This window comes from Oncorhynchus keta, chromosome 16, assembly GCF_023373465.1.
Source record: "Oncorhynchus keta strain PuntledgeMale-10-30-2019 chromosome 16, Oket_V2, whole genome shotgun sequence".
Lineage (NCBI taxonomy): Eukaryota > Metazoa > Chordata > Actinopteri > Salmoniformes > Salmonidae > Oncorhynchus > Oncorhynchus keta.
This window is the reverse complement of record NC_068436.1, coordinates 1,011,161-1,026,287: the sequence shown is the minus strand read 5'-3', so window position 1 is coordinate 1,026,287 and position 15,127 is coordinate 1,011,161. Positions and strand designations below refer to the sequence as shown.

The window sequence follows — 15,127 nt, the reverse complement described above, 5'->3', positions numbered from 1 at the left end:
AAAATGAGAACAGTCTTTACAGCAGATATTTGCTGTGAATTAATCATTTCTTTCATATAAATCCTAACCTTGTGACCCATTCCACACAGCTGTTGGTTGTCATGAACATTCAGGAGGATGTACTTTACTATAAAATGTTGTGGCTCAAATCAGCTCGTTGGGCTCTCAATTAATCATCTAAGGGTAGTTCGTCGACCAGCTTCATTATTGCAATAATTCATCAATGTTATTAATATGTTTTGAATAAAGAAATATCCTGATTGGTGATTGACCTTGTCTCTCCTCATTATTGATTACATTTTCCACGACACAATCTACAGGTAACTTCTAAAATAATGGAAACACTTGAGTAAATAAGGGATACAAAGCAGGTGCTTCCATGCAAGTGTGGTTCCTGAGTTAATAAAGCAATGAACATCCCATCACGCTTAAGGTCATGTATAAAAATGCTGGGCAGGCCATTATTTTGGCTACCATGGCTATGCTCCGTAGGATAACAATGCCTCCATCCACAAGGTAGGACTGGTCACTGAATGGTTTGATGAGCATGAAAACTATGTCAACCATATGCTCAGTCACCACATATCAACCCAATTGGACACTTACGGGAGATTCTGGAGCGGCACCTGAGACAACATTTTCCACCACCATCAACAAAACATAAAATGATCAAATGTATCGTGAAAGAAAGGTGTTGTATTGGATAGTTTCCAGACACTTGTAGAATCTATGCCAGGGTGCATCTGGCTCGTGGTGGCCTAATGCCCTATTAAGGCATTTTATGTTGGTGTTTCCTTTATTTTGGCAGTTACATGTACTATGACTATGCTCACAGGAAAACTGAAAATATATTCCAAACATCAGAGTAGTAGAAGTGTAGACACACAAACCTGTTAATGACAATATTTATTGTCGCTTGGACAATACAAAAATAATCACAGTAATAAATGCTAATTGTAATGGAATTCATTGTGTTCTAGCCATGCCGTGACATTAGTTATTGTGTAATTCTCTTTAAAGGGATAGTTTAACCAAATTACAAAATTACATATGCTTGGCACTTAGCCTGTATGCAGTCTAAGGACAAGGTGAGAGACGAAAAATGCGGAGATATTGACTTGCATTTGGAGAGCAGTTAATTCAAATTAAAGTATGGATTGCTTTCTTACCTTGTCCACAGACTGCATACAGGGTAAGGAAACCGATATGTAATTTGGGTGACTATCCCTTTAAGTCCCAATGTGTGATTAATTCCTATGTATTTACATGGTAGTTACATAGGCAGTTGTAGAGTAATTACAGTGTAAGAAATTATGTGAATCTGGTGAGGTGAATAAATCAGTGAAAGCATACAAAATGTACATCTAGCGATTTTGTAAGAGAATAATCAACATTTCTACATCACCTAAAGAAATCTACAGCAACGGGTGCTAGCTGTATTTAGACCTGGGTACAAATATTAGTTTTCTTTCAAATAATTTAGCTCTGCTCGATTGAGTTTGCATTGTGCAATGAATCCAATGGAATATTGCTAAAAGTGCAAACTCTGCCCATTTGGTGCTCCAGGCAGGCTCAATCAAACGCTCAAAGATTTAAAATATTAATTGAACCCAGGTTTAGCTGTGTCTCATCATACCATCTATGTTTGCTCAGCCATGAAGTTTGTATTGCTGTAGCAAGGTTCTTCGGTCTCACAGTCACTTGTGGTTTTGCCCGACCATTGATCAAAAGCCTCCAAGAAGTAACAAACACCAGGAATATCCGGTGGGAAGTTTGGCGGAAGATCCTGTCTGGTCCGGGGAATGAAGACAAACTCTGGACAATCTTTCAGCAATCTGGAAACCCAAAAGGACAAATGAACCATCTTGAATGTAAATACAACGTTTTAGTATGTGCTGCAGATAGAAATGGAGGCTACGGGGCTCTCTATTCAATCAACATTGGATCCCGTTTCCTGTGCAAGACCACATAAACAATTTATCTTGTACTGTGAGAATGTGTGTATGAATTCATTGTATAACACAGTTACGGTCTGAAACCAAAAAGCAACAACTGGATAGGAATTTAAGCACGTTCTCTTGAAACACACAAACAATGTTTTGCCTTCCTTACAAAAAATATACAGTAACATAATCAACCAGTACACTGCAATTACACTAGTAATAACAATGTATTAACTTGTTTTTACATCTTACTTTAGTAACTGCATTTTAATAATAAAGAGCAACGCAGAAATTTGTAACAATGTTAATGTAGTAATTGCAGTGTTATTACACAGGTGCAAGAAGGACTTTATTGAAAGTGCTACCAAATACCCATAAAAGTTTTGGACACACATTTCAGAGGCCCTTACACCAGGGCTATCTTATTCCAGTCTGAGAGAACAACCATAGCCCTTCTGGTTTTCATTCTTTCCTTCCAATCAGGGACAGATTTAGACTTGGGAAACCAGGTGGGTGAACTTTGTGTGTTTTGTGAAACTGTTTTCAACTGTGCCCCTAAAGAGACCACACTGAACATCCTAGAATGTGTTTCGTAAAGACCTTGGCTTTATATGACAAATGTTGGGTATCCAAATCAGGGTTCTAATTCTATGCCCAACAGTGGACGTAGTGTAAGAACGAAGAGTAAATATAGTACAGATCCAGGCAAGACCTGTTGACACTATAGGGTTTTATGGTCTATCTTCTGATGAATGCCAGTGCATCTTTCATTACTACGAGTTATAGGTAGCTTGTCATTTGAAGAACACCACACATCATTTACTGTGTGACTTTTGTGATAAACAGTATGATCCAAATTAATGAGACATTCAAATAAAGACATTATAAATACATACATGCTAATGACATGTCCAACGATGCATTATAACCAGATCATAATGATACATGTGATCATCAATGCAAAGTGTAAACACAAGACTGTTCAAAACATTTTTTTTTAAATATAAAACATTAGCTAGTGGCTGAGCTTAGGGAGATCTGGCAGTGAAATTAACTTTAAAATATTTTGGTAGTGCAGAAGTGTTAAGTCACCTGTGGGTTGTGGGGCTAACGTTGATTCTTCTAGGTACGCTACAGGACTCAAACTTATTTGCCAATGTGACGTTGTTGCCAAACAGACAATAGCGTGGCATCATCACGCCAACAACACCGGCCAGAACTGAGCCAGTGTGCAGGCCAATTCTCATCTGTAAATATAAAAAAAGATAGCTTGCATTGAAGGAAAAAATTGCAACATTGAATCAAAGCTTCATTGATTATATTACGTTTTCCTTTGAAGTGACAGCTATAAGGTGAAATCAACTTTAATCCAATATAAATATAAATGTTTGTGTATTCGAAAAGTAAAGTTCACCAAGGTGACTTAAAGGAACAACAAATTGTGATTGTTCTTCAAAGACTGTCTTGGAAATCACAATCAAGTCATTGCAACTCCTATCTTTTTGGGGAAATCACATTTTGACTGTAGTAAATATCATTTAAATGTAATTTGATGATAATAACTCAAGAACATTTCCCATGCTATCGACTGTGATGCTTTATGTGATAGAACCTTATCCACATGTTCTACTTCTGAATGGATTACTTAGCCAAATGATTACTTTGATTTATTGATTGAATTTATATATCAATTTTCCAGATGCTGCTTTCATAGTAGGGAGGACACTCACCTCATCCACCACCATCAATGTGTGGCACCCACTTTGGTCATGCAAGGCAACCATCAGGTAGCATGGTGTAGAGTTGAAGAGTGATATATGCCAATTAGGAATGATAGGGATGATTAGGTGGCCATGGTGGAAATGGGGCCAGAACACCCCTACTCTTACGATAAGTGCCATGAAATTGTAATGACCACAGAGTCAAGATATCCGTTTAACGTCCTATCCGAAGGAGTAGGGCAGTCGCATAACTGACAGCAGAGAGCGTTGGATTTGAACCCCTGCTCACAACATTACATAGTATATGTGTTCTCTGTGTATTCTAGAGGCAGTGGCTTAGACCGCTTGACCACCCAGAACTCAAAGTTGTATTTTAGAAGTTACTTGAATGTGATTTAGGCCTGCTTTCTGGAGCATTTTAACCAGAGGGGTATACAAAGCAGGATCTATGAGTTAGCCAGCTACTTTGGAAAAATCAACCTGAAATAACTATAGATGTTCTAGTTCATTCGAGGAAAGCTCAACTTAGATGTGTTTTTGGTTGTTTAGTACATAAGACAGTGCACATTTAAAGCTCATCTTCCTAAAGAGCTGGCGAACTCCTTGATCCTGCTTTTGTAGTATACCCCTTGTTTTGTGTTCAATGATGCTAATGCTAAACTGTAGCAAAGTGAACAAATCCAAATCATGGTTTGGGTCCATAATCTGTGTTCTAGGTATTCATAGAATGGGGTCAACTACCTCTAAGCTTTCATTATAATGTCAAATGTCAATTAATATATAAAAATACAGAAAGACAGGAACAGCTGAAGCTTTCTCATTATAATCTCCAAATTTGAGATGTTGATGAGACACTGTCAGGTTGCTAGGGTGGTTACTAGCCGGCCTGACATCTATCTGCCCATCCTCTTGACTCTGCAGGTCACACAATACACAGTCTCCCACAACATCTCTGTCTCTGCTCATCAACAACTGGACTCATTCATACTATATATCTCTGGACTTGTGGGTTGGTGTGCATGACCAAAGTGAGTGTGACATGCATATACTGTGACATGTATATAATTCCTGCTTGATGTTCTTATAGTTGTTATATGCTGCCTTTGTGTATAGCTGTATTGTAATATGTGCAGGTAGCATATACATTCATACAGTCCTTCCCATGTTAATAACCTTGTTACTCTACTTGTGCTATCACTTTTTGCAGGGGTTCCCAACCTGGGGGGGGGGCACCAACGTTTTGCGGGGGGTAAAAAAATGACTACAAATAACAATAGTAATAATAATAATAATCATATAAAATCATTTACAATTCCCGATTATTTATACCAATCTAAGATTATGCATAAATCTTCGATGCTTTTGGCAAGAAACAAGCTGTGAAATGCCAGAGGAAGAGACGACTCTGATGCCAATGGGAATATATTTTGTTTGTCTCTATGATATTCAGAAGTTGAGCTTACAACCTTCTAAAGTCGAGGAGTCAAAGAAATTGGACTTTGCTTGGGAAGTAATCTTATACGATGTGTGACTGTCGCTACCAATTGATCTATTCACTTTCTGAAAAAGAGAACATGTATAATTAAATTGAGGGTTTTATAAATATATTAACATATTTGGTAGCGGAAAAACATTTGGGTAAATCGGGTCTAGAGTTCCATATCCATTATTATTAGTAGTATTATTATTTAGCCTACCCAAAAGATGTAATGAGTTTTGTTAAACTACGTAGAATTACAGGAATTGAGCTTCAAAACTACAACATTGTCCTAGGTCCGTCAAGTTAAACAAAATCAATTATAAAAGCTGTATTTAATATAGGCTATCTCAATAAACATGAATTAATCAAATGTGAAAAGGGGGGCCCTGGGGGAAATGTTGGAAACCCTTATTGCATTGTGTACCGTGTATTCATTACCTCTGTTTCTCCTGTTTCAGAACCATTACCATTCTTTATCCCCATGTACATCTCCGTCTGTGTGTGTGAATAAAATTCCTTGTGTGTAACTCTTGAGGTTGCCTCATCCCCCTCTTAACGGGGGAGGTGCTAGCGTGTCATAGATCAGCACAAACGGAGAGTCACTCTCTTTCAGATGAACAATATTGTCATTCTAGATATAAACAAAAACCAGCTACCAGGGGAACAACTTTGTCTACATCTTGAGCAAATGGCGTAACAGTAGAAAAGCCTGAAAATCAGTTTTGTGTACAAAACTCTCTTGTCCAGGCAACTTCCTGTGCTACTCAGTGCCATTCTGAAAAGGGCTTATACATTGATGGTTTCACACTGTGGAGAAGGTAAGCTGTAACACTCACTTTGATTGGCTCTCCAGTGGGCGTCCTGACCTCATCGGACAGCTCCATCATCTTCAGCGCCATGAGGGCAATCTGCACTGCATGAGTCTCGCTCTCCTTGTGCAAGCCACCGGCCACACAGTACGCATCACCGATAGTCTCCACCTAGATACAGTCGAAAAGAAAAAGTTTAATATCCCTTCGACAAACTACATGGCATACAGTTAACTTCATCACACGATTTGTATAATATCAGATAGCATAGATCAGAAAGGGGGAACCATTCAACTTTTTTTTTTTAAGATGTGCCCCCATTGTCTACAGACCCTCTGATCTTAATTTCTACATTGACTGTACAGAGAGAGAATAGTTATATGATGTATGCATAGGACTTTAAGTTGAAGGATTGTTTTTCTAGCCCTCTTAATTCCTTTATTTGTGCGTTAGACCATTCCAATTCATATACTCCTAATGAAAAGCACAAGTAATGGAAAACACCTCAAGTGAGCAAAAACTACTGTACCAATTTTAATTTGTCACACAGTCTTCCCCTACAGGTAGATGTTGACACATTCGAACACAAACACATTAAAACAATCATCAGGGCCAATTTAATCCGTGTGAATTAGCATCAAAATAGTTCTTCTGGGAGGTGTTTGTTTATGTTTTACTCGGGGTGCAGGAGAGCACTCGACAGTGAACAATGTGAGGTCAAATTTGATGTTCCAAATGGCACTCCATATAGTGAATTGTAGTGCACAATTAAGGGAATAGAGTGCCATTTGGAAAGCAGCCAAATCTATTTTTGGACCGGGAATGGAAACAGAGGTCCTAAAGGAACCTCTGACTTCCCAGTACTTTACGAATGATCCGTCAGACATGCTGCTCTCCTCTGTTATACTTCAGTGACACACTGATTACATTAGCCAAACTCCCCGCAGATTACAGGACAGTTGGCTGAGAGCAAGCAAGTTTGGCCATGAGACAAGTACAGTCTGTTCTTGAAGAAATATTAAACCTAGATAAAATGGTGGAATTGTGTCATTTTTGCCCAAGACTTGTGTAATCTATGAGAGAACGCAGCGGAAATAACTTTCTACCATGAATTTAAAGTACTTTTGTGCCTAAATCACATAACAGTCTTATCCTGACAAGGTCAAAAACAACCATGGTCTTTCCCCTTTTTGGAGAATGTGCATCTCTTTTATATTGCAGACTCTTATTTTGGAGTAGACCTTTTAATCATTGATGGACTGTTAAGAATGCACAACTATTATTCTCTCTAAATTGCTTTGGTCAAGACATAACTGCTAAGTATTGTCTATATTAATACATTGATGAATTATTGCTAAATTATGCAAAAGAAAGAAGTAAACAAGCCTCCACTCTCAAATGATTCATATCAGTTAACACATTCTTATAAAACGCTATCGAAGAGTAACATAAGACATATCTAACCTTATTACCTCCATGGCTAAATTAATTCAAATGAAGCCGTATTCATGATGGGATGAACATAATATGGGAATGCCAGCAAGGGTCTGCAGTCAACAACATAAATTGTTGTTCTAAAAAGAATCTGTTGATATAAACATAATATTATATAGAGTGCCTTCCCTATTCAATCCAACCCCGTAATTGGGGATGTGGAATAAGACTAAAGAAACATTTTGGGCACATTTGGAGTCCATTTTCCCAATAATGTTAATTTTAGCTGTTACACTCTAAGGCACGTTTTGCTGTTTCATTTCAACTGCTGTTTAACTGGTGTTTTACTGAGAAATTATATTATATCCTGTTACTTTCTGGTACTTAATTCCACACAATTGATAACTGCATTGTACCAAATGTTGCGTAGTGTTTCAATTAATTCAATCGATCCCCATAAAAAAATACATTCAGTGGTTATTATTCTGAATTTAGTTTCACCTTTATCAGTCCAAGTAATTACCAGGCACTTTGCAAAATAAAGCGTAACCACTAAACAATGTTTAGTTTTATCTGGTAAATCCAGTTTTGATTGAGAAGTTCCCTGAGTTTCCTTGGGCCTTGCTGTAACACACACCTTGTATACATCCAGCTCCCCGCAGTGGTGGTCAAAGCGTGTGTACAGCTCATTGAGCATAGTGACCACCTGCATAGGTGTGCAGCGTGAACACACGGCCGTGAAGCCCACGATGTCAGAGAACAGCATGGTGACATTCTCAAACTCCCTGGCATCCACCGTGTGGCCTTGCCAAAGTTCCTGGGCAACCGTCCCCGGGAAAATGGTGAAAAGCAGATCCACTGTCCTCTTTTTCTCTTCCTCCAGGGCGAGGTGAGCGTGCTCCAGGGCCGCCTTGGCCTTGCCTAGGCGCTTCTTCAAGCCGTCCTGAGCCTTGGCCTGCTCACCCACCAGGACCACGTCGCGCAGGGCGTTGTGAATGGGGATGTCAGACAGGTAGAGGCCCCGGCCAGTCAGCTCCTCCAGATTGTCTACGCACGGGGAGCCCAGGAAGAGGATGACATTGGACTCTGAGATGTAGATCATCTGGCCTTTTAGGTCCATGAGCTAGAAGAGAGGGAAACAAGGCATGAGATAAATGTCTTTGTCTAGGTTCTCCATGCTAAATGGTACAGACACAGTCAGGTCCAAAATTATTGGCACACTTGATCAAGTTGAGCAAAAAAGACTATAAAATAAATAATACAAATACTGAGCTATTTTGTATTCTCAAATTCAATTGCTCAGAGAAAAAGATTTGGTTTAACAAGTAATTTAAAGCCTTTTTCTAAAATGTTTAATGAGATTGGAGAACACTTTGGGAGGGATCTTAGACCATTACTCCTTACAGAATCTTTCCAGATCCTTGATATCCTTCTGTCACGCCATGACCTTAGTATTCTTTGTTTTCTTTATTATTTTGGTTAGGTCAGGGTGTGACATAGGTGATATGTGTGTTTTTGTCTCTTTCTAGTGTGTTTGGACTGTCTAGGGGTTTTTGTAGATTTATGGGGTTGTTTTCATCTAGGTGTTTATGTTGGTCTATGGTTGCCTAGATTGGTTCTCAATTAGAGGCAGGTGTTTATCGTTGTCTCTGATTGGGAACCATATTTAGGCAGCCATCTTCTTTGGGTATTTCGTGGGTTATTGTCTATGTTATACGTTTGCACATTGTTTATAAAGTGGTCATGGTCGTTGTAATCGTTTTTTGTTTAAGTGTTCTTGTTCTTCATTTCAATAAAGAAAAATGTATTCACACTGCGCTTTGGTCCCCTCCATACGACGATCGTGACACCTTCATCTGCTCTTATGGACTGCCTTCAATTCCTTCCACAGGTTTCCAATGGTACCTGCACTGTAGTATGGATACTGGGGATATTTTACTTCCACTGGTCCTGGGGCCATTGTCAAGGTCAATGGCATCATGAACTACCAAGTGCCAGGACATTTTAGCCAAAAACCTGGTTGCCTCTGCCAGGAGGCTGAAACCTGGCCTCAAGTGGATCTTCCAGCAAGACAATAACCCCTAGCACACATCAAAATCCACACAAAAAAAAGGTTGATTGACCACAAAATTAAAATGTTGCAATAGCCATCTCAGTCTTTTGCAATGGCCATCTCAGGACATTAACCCCATTGAAAACCTGTACATAAGCGCAGACAAAGGATTTGAAGGGTCTAGAAATATTCTATATGGAGGAATGGTCTGAGGTCCCTCCCAATGTGTTCAATCTCATAAAACATGTAAGAAGAAGTCTCAGTAGCCATTATCCTCGCAAGGGGAGGGTGGCGGAGTATGGGAAACAGTGGTGCTAATAACTTGGACCCCTATCTTTTTATGATTTGTTTGTATTACTTGTATTACTTATTACTTAAAGAACAATTATTTCTCTGAGCAATTGTATTAGTATAAAATAATATGATTTTCACAACAAAAAAATGTGCATACAATACAGCTAAGTATTATTTCTCTCAGATTTTGTGTACAAATTTATTTCCATCCCTGTTTGTCACGACTCCCACCGAAGTTGGCTCGTCTTCCTGTTCGGGCGGTGCTCGGAGGTCCCTTTTCCCTTTTCTCTTGGTTTTGTCTTATTGGTTACACCCGTTTCTTGTTTAGGTTTTAGTTGGGCTATTTAAGCCGGTAATGCCCGCCTGCTCTTTGTGCGGGCTTATTTTTTTCCCCCTCTGTTCATGTTAGTGGTTGTGCGATCTCCTTTGTTTTTCTCCGAACTGGTTGGGTCCTCTGGTTTTGGATCGGTCTTGTTATTGCGCCTGGTGTTTTGGCGTGACCATTTTATCTGCGCCGGAATAAAACATTGTTCTTTACCCTCTGCTTCCTGGGCCTGACTCTGCACCCACTACACATAGAGTGCGTTACACTGTTAGTGAGCATTTCTCTTTGCCAACGTAATCCATCCACTTGACAGGTGTGGGAAGAAGCTGATTAAACAGCATGATCATCATCATAACTATTCCCCAGGTCATTGTTGTAAATGAGAATGTGTTCTCAGTCAACTTACCTGGTAAAATAATGGTAAAAAATGTATAAACTCATTAAAATCTTTGAAATTTTTGCATGTTGCTATTATATTTTTGTCAGTGTATTTACTCATCTTTGTCCAGGGTGCCAATCATTTTGGACATGACTGTAAGTATTGTCTTTAGTTGTTCAGGCTCTGTACACTACTACAAGGTACACAAAGAAAACAGATCTGATTAAATCATCTGCCCAAATTACTAATCAAGGGTGAGTTTGCCGAAAGCGTTGTAGTTTATGGAGCTAGATAGCACAAAGTGAACAAAATTCTCCAATTGATGTTATGTTACGAATTTGTAAATGTACAATATGTTACAAATTTTCGAAATGTACATGTTACAAATTTTCAAAACGTATGATGGGTTACGAATTCCAACGAGCTGGCTAACATTTGCTAACATTAACTAGGCTAGGGGTTAGGGTTGGAGGTTAAGGTTAGAGTTAAGTTTAGGTGTTAGGTTAAATGGTTATGATTAGGGTTAGCTAAAAGGATTAGAGTTAGCGAAATGGTTAGCTAAAGGGGTTAAGGGAAGTGTTATCTAACATTCTAAGTAGTTGCAAAGTAGTGACTAGTTGAAAAGTTGCTAATTAGCTAACGTTGTCTGTAATGAGATACGAACTCGCGACCCCTGGGTTGCTAGACGTTTGCTTTATATGCCTGACCAATCACCCTACTTTTGTTTTTTGCCTTAAGTAACCATATGTCTTATGTAACCAAATCATACTAATTTGAGTGTCCCGGATTTCAATTTACTATATTAAATCTAGTCTATGAGACCAGGCTGTCCAATTCCATCCTGGGCTTATGTTGTTCTCTACCTCAGGGGGAGCATTCCGCTAATTAGCACATAAGAATTAACAATGCGGCATTTTGCCTTTCTGAATATTTCTAAATCTGCATTTCGACAACCTTCGATTCCATGTGAGTCATTCGTCTCAACTCCAAAGGGTCATATCCAGCAGACCTGAGTTCAAATGGTTTTGGAAATCAAAGACTGAGTCTTTGCTTGAGCCAGACAGAAAGTAGATGTTTCAAGGATATAGTATTTTCCACCTAACTTTCCACTGAAAAACGATAGTGGGAACTCCGCTCAGTCGTCTTTCTACGGCTGCTATGTTAGGTTAGGTTAGCTTAAACATGACTGTACTGCCAAATGGGCGGGTTTGCACCTTTGGGACTGTTCCATTGAAACAGGCGAGCTCAATGAAGCATGACTCAGGACTTCAAATACCATTTGAACACAGATCTGATATTCAGTCGAAATAGGGTCATACCCTCCCTGTGTCATCGGCCATGGAGCCACCTTGGTGCTTTATCCGAATGATGAACTGTGTGTTCAGCATAGTCAAGATGCCTTGGAAAGTGCACCTGATCTGGGGCGTGACGATGGCAAAGTGCTCCAGGAAGGCAGTGGGCCGCCTCGGGCCGTCCTTCCGGCTAAGTCTCTTCCGGAGGCCATCCCCGATTTGCAACAGGCCCAGGTCCTGATCCAGAAAGAGGTGGAAGGGGAAGGTGGAGGAGAAGAGCGAGGTGGGCATGGTCCCAACTGACGTGGCCCTCATGGGACTGGGGCTCAGGCTCTTGGCGTTCTTCACCACCACCGAGTAGAGCAGGCTGGGCTGCCGGGGCCCAGCCTGAAACTGCAAGGGGCCTACACTCTCCTTGGTGCCTCCTTGAAGGTCCATCTCCATGTCCATGTCCATCAACACCTCCACGGTGGTGTCGTAGAGAAGGCGGGCGGCCGCCTTGATGACCCCAGGGAAGAAGAGCTCCGTGGTCTGCCTGGGGTTGAAGTAGTAGACGGTGAGCAGACCCAGATCCTTGTCCAGGCACAACACCGACGCTTCTTCATTGTTGACATAATCTGTTCTCCTGTCTGGTTCGGCTTGCAGAGCGGCTGGTGCTAGCGGGTTTGGGCTGCAGCTCTGTTTCAACAGGACATTGAAGCTGTTCAGGAAGTCGCTGAGGGCTCCCCCCACTACCCGCAGAATATGGCCGTCCTCGTCGAAGCACGTTTGGAACAGCTCTTCACCAAGGGAGACTTTCAAAGCGTCCATGTGAATACCTAGTTGTAAAAAGCAGGGCAAAAACAGTTATTAAATGTAATAGAATAGAATAACGCTATGTAAATAAAAAATGAAATGCAATACTGTATATTAGAATAGAAAATAATACAAACGAATAGAATAAAACATTTTTATTTTCCACACAAGGTAAAAAATATGTGCTTTTTGTTTCACAGAGGCATGAATATAACAGACCTTAAAAACATCCAAAATGGAATAAAAGCAACTCATGTTCAGTGTTTGAATTTGATCAGCTTTACAATACCTGTTTTTAGAGAATAATTCTTCATGATCTCCATTAAATTCTCTGGTCGATCAAAGCTCCTATCTTGACAGATGTCTGCGTAACACACAGAAGGGCTGTGGACAGAAGTTATATTAGTATTATATTAGTAAGCACTGCACTCCCCACATTAAGAAATGGGTCTAGATATCGTATTCCTTGAAATCCCATGCATGTTATGAAAAAAAAGTTTCTAACCTACAGTTTGGCTATTTTTCCTATTCCTTGTATTGCCTTCAAAGCCAATCTTCAATCTTGCTGATTGACAATATACAGGTCGTGATACATGGTGCATCCATGCATGGCATGTAGTCAATAGGTCTTCAATAAAATAAAATAATATCTGAACGCATTCAATTGAACTGAACATTGTCATTTATTATAATCATGACCTTTGACGATAATGAAATATCAGGGCGGCATAGTTTAAATCATTCATTTCGCCAACATTTATTGGACTTATTTCTTACCATTTCGTGTCTAACGTATGTTGTTTCATCATTTGCAGAAAGGCAGTATGCAGTCTTTGAAACTGTAAACAACAAGTCGAGAAGTTTATTGACAATATATTTGTATAAGAAATCTTATAGTTTGGCCCATTGCACTCACATCAACACAACAGCAAACAAATCATTTGGTTCGAGATAAAACCAGCAAAACAGACGTTTTTTTCCTTCGAACTGTACATGTTCCACGGTGTAAACTGCTATCTTCTGAGACTACACTCAACAACAGTACACAAATCAATTCTGATGAATGTTTTGAGAAATTGCTTTATTGTAGTACAATCTCAATTTACCTCCGGACATGCCAATTTGCGGATGCTCTCCCCTAATGAATGAAGATTGACTCTAGTCTTGCTTGTCTTCCTTTGAGGTAGCACCTCCGATACATTTCCATACACATCCTTGGAAATTGCCTGTACATCCCCGGTATGGTCACTTATACATTCCTCAAAGTCTCCGGGTTCGTCCATACGACCGATACCGGAGAACGGGCATTCTCCAGAGATTTTCAGGTCTTTCAATTTTGCGCAAAACATTCTTAGTGCTTATCCTCATCTCTTGGTTACATGCAAATTTCTACATTTTGGACAAGCATCTCCTGTCTCAGTTGGAAACTCCATTCCCACATCATGGCATTCGCAAGGGAGCGAGGAGAAAAAAAGGTATTATTTTATGCGCATCCTCTCTTGTGGACACCTGTCTTTCTCCCTTTCGTATGTTATAAATGATCCGCACCTATGCCAGCAACCACATACAATATCAATGGTAAATTACATGGGCAAAAGATGAGTGAAATACCATTATCATAAACCAATGAAAACCGACAGAAGAGTCGACCTGGCCAATCGATGCGCAAGTAGGTTGGGCTCTTAAAAAATATATCAGTATGAAATGCCTTGTAGACTACTCCGCGCGTGCAGTGGACGGTTAAAGATTTGGATGATGAAATGTGCGCAATACCGTTACGCACGAATGACTAACTGTGACTTGTCATTGGTATTTTTGGTGTGACACCCCGAAATACAGGCTTTAAATTCAGGCTTTTAATTATTTTAGTAAAGGTATTTATCATGACGGGCGGTGTTACGTTTTTTGTTTTTACAGCATTTAATCGTATATTCTCGGCCTACACGACGAAATTCCATGTTGATGTCAAGGGGAAAATTGGGTTGGAGATACGATTAACGTTTTGTTCTTCCAGCACATATTTGTAAATGCGTTTTACAATTGATGGTAGTCCTATATACTATTCATTTTACACCATTTATCCATCCCAAAACTGCGTATAGTAGGCTAGACATGACAGATGCGTGTTGCATAAGAATTCCCATTACTGCCAAAATTCTAATTCTCATTTATTGTGCTTATAATAGTGTACCTGGAATAATACATAGGCTACTTTAATTGAATTGCTATTTGCTGGAAGGCCTAAATATATATTGTGTGGTCACGTTGACAGACTTGATCTTATAGAGCAACAACATACAATTACATTGCAAGAGTTGAACACAATTTGAAGTAGCCTATAGGCCTATATTTATATCTCACAAAAATAATATTTATTTTGCTATTATATCACCCTTCCCACTTGTATCAACAGGGAATCTGTTGTAACCAACAAATATCACTACATCTAGAAGCCTACAGGGGAGAGCCTTGCCAGTAAATTGCCTCATAAGATTTTGGTTAAAAAATGTTCACATTCAGCAATGACACTTATCCAACGGTGTAGGCTACTTGTGATTCAAGGAGAACTGTATGGGGACTCAAGATAGTATACAGACAGTAA

General features: G+C 39.6%; 1 protein-coding gene across 1 annotated transcript; it reads right to left on the bottom strand.

Annotated features, from left to right (window-relative positions):
• Positions 1-893: 893 nt before the first annotated feature.
• Positions 894-14,190, bottom strand: gucy1a1 (guanylate cyclase 1 soluble subunit alpha 1). Its single transcript, XM_035789046.2, has 8 exons — positions 13,632-14,190; positions 13,303-13,364; positions 12,815-12,909; positions 11,758-12,548; positions 8,025-8,510; positions 5,981-6,124; positions 3,036-3,190; positions 894-1,835 (listed from the first exon to the last, which is right to left on the bottom strand). The coding sequence occupies exons 1-8, from the start codon at positions 13,872-13,874 to the stop codon at positions 1,640-1,642; spliced, it is 2,172 nt and encodes a 723-aa protein (XP_035644939.1). The 5' UTR covers positions 13,875-14,190; the 3' UTR covers positions 894-1,639.
• Positions 14,191-15,127: the final 937 nt, after the last annotated feature.

Bases quoted from the DNA above. Each gene is read 5' to 3' on its own strand.
- gucy1a1 (XM_035789046.2), bottom strand. From the start codon at position 13,874: ATGTTTTGCGCAAAATTGAAAGACCTGAAAATCTCTGGAGAATGCCCG. The intron at 13,365-13,631 runs GTAAATTGAGAT...TGTTGTTTACAG, and splicing joins GCAAATTGGCATGTCCGGAG to TTTCAAAGACTGCATACTGC. The intron at 12,910-13,302 runs GTAAGAAATAAG...TTCTGTCCACAG, and splicing joins CATACGTTAGACACGAAATG to CCCTTCTGTGTGTTACGCAG.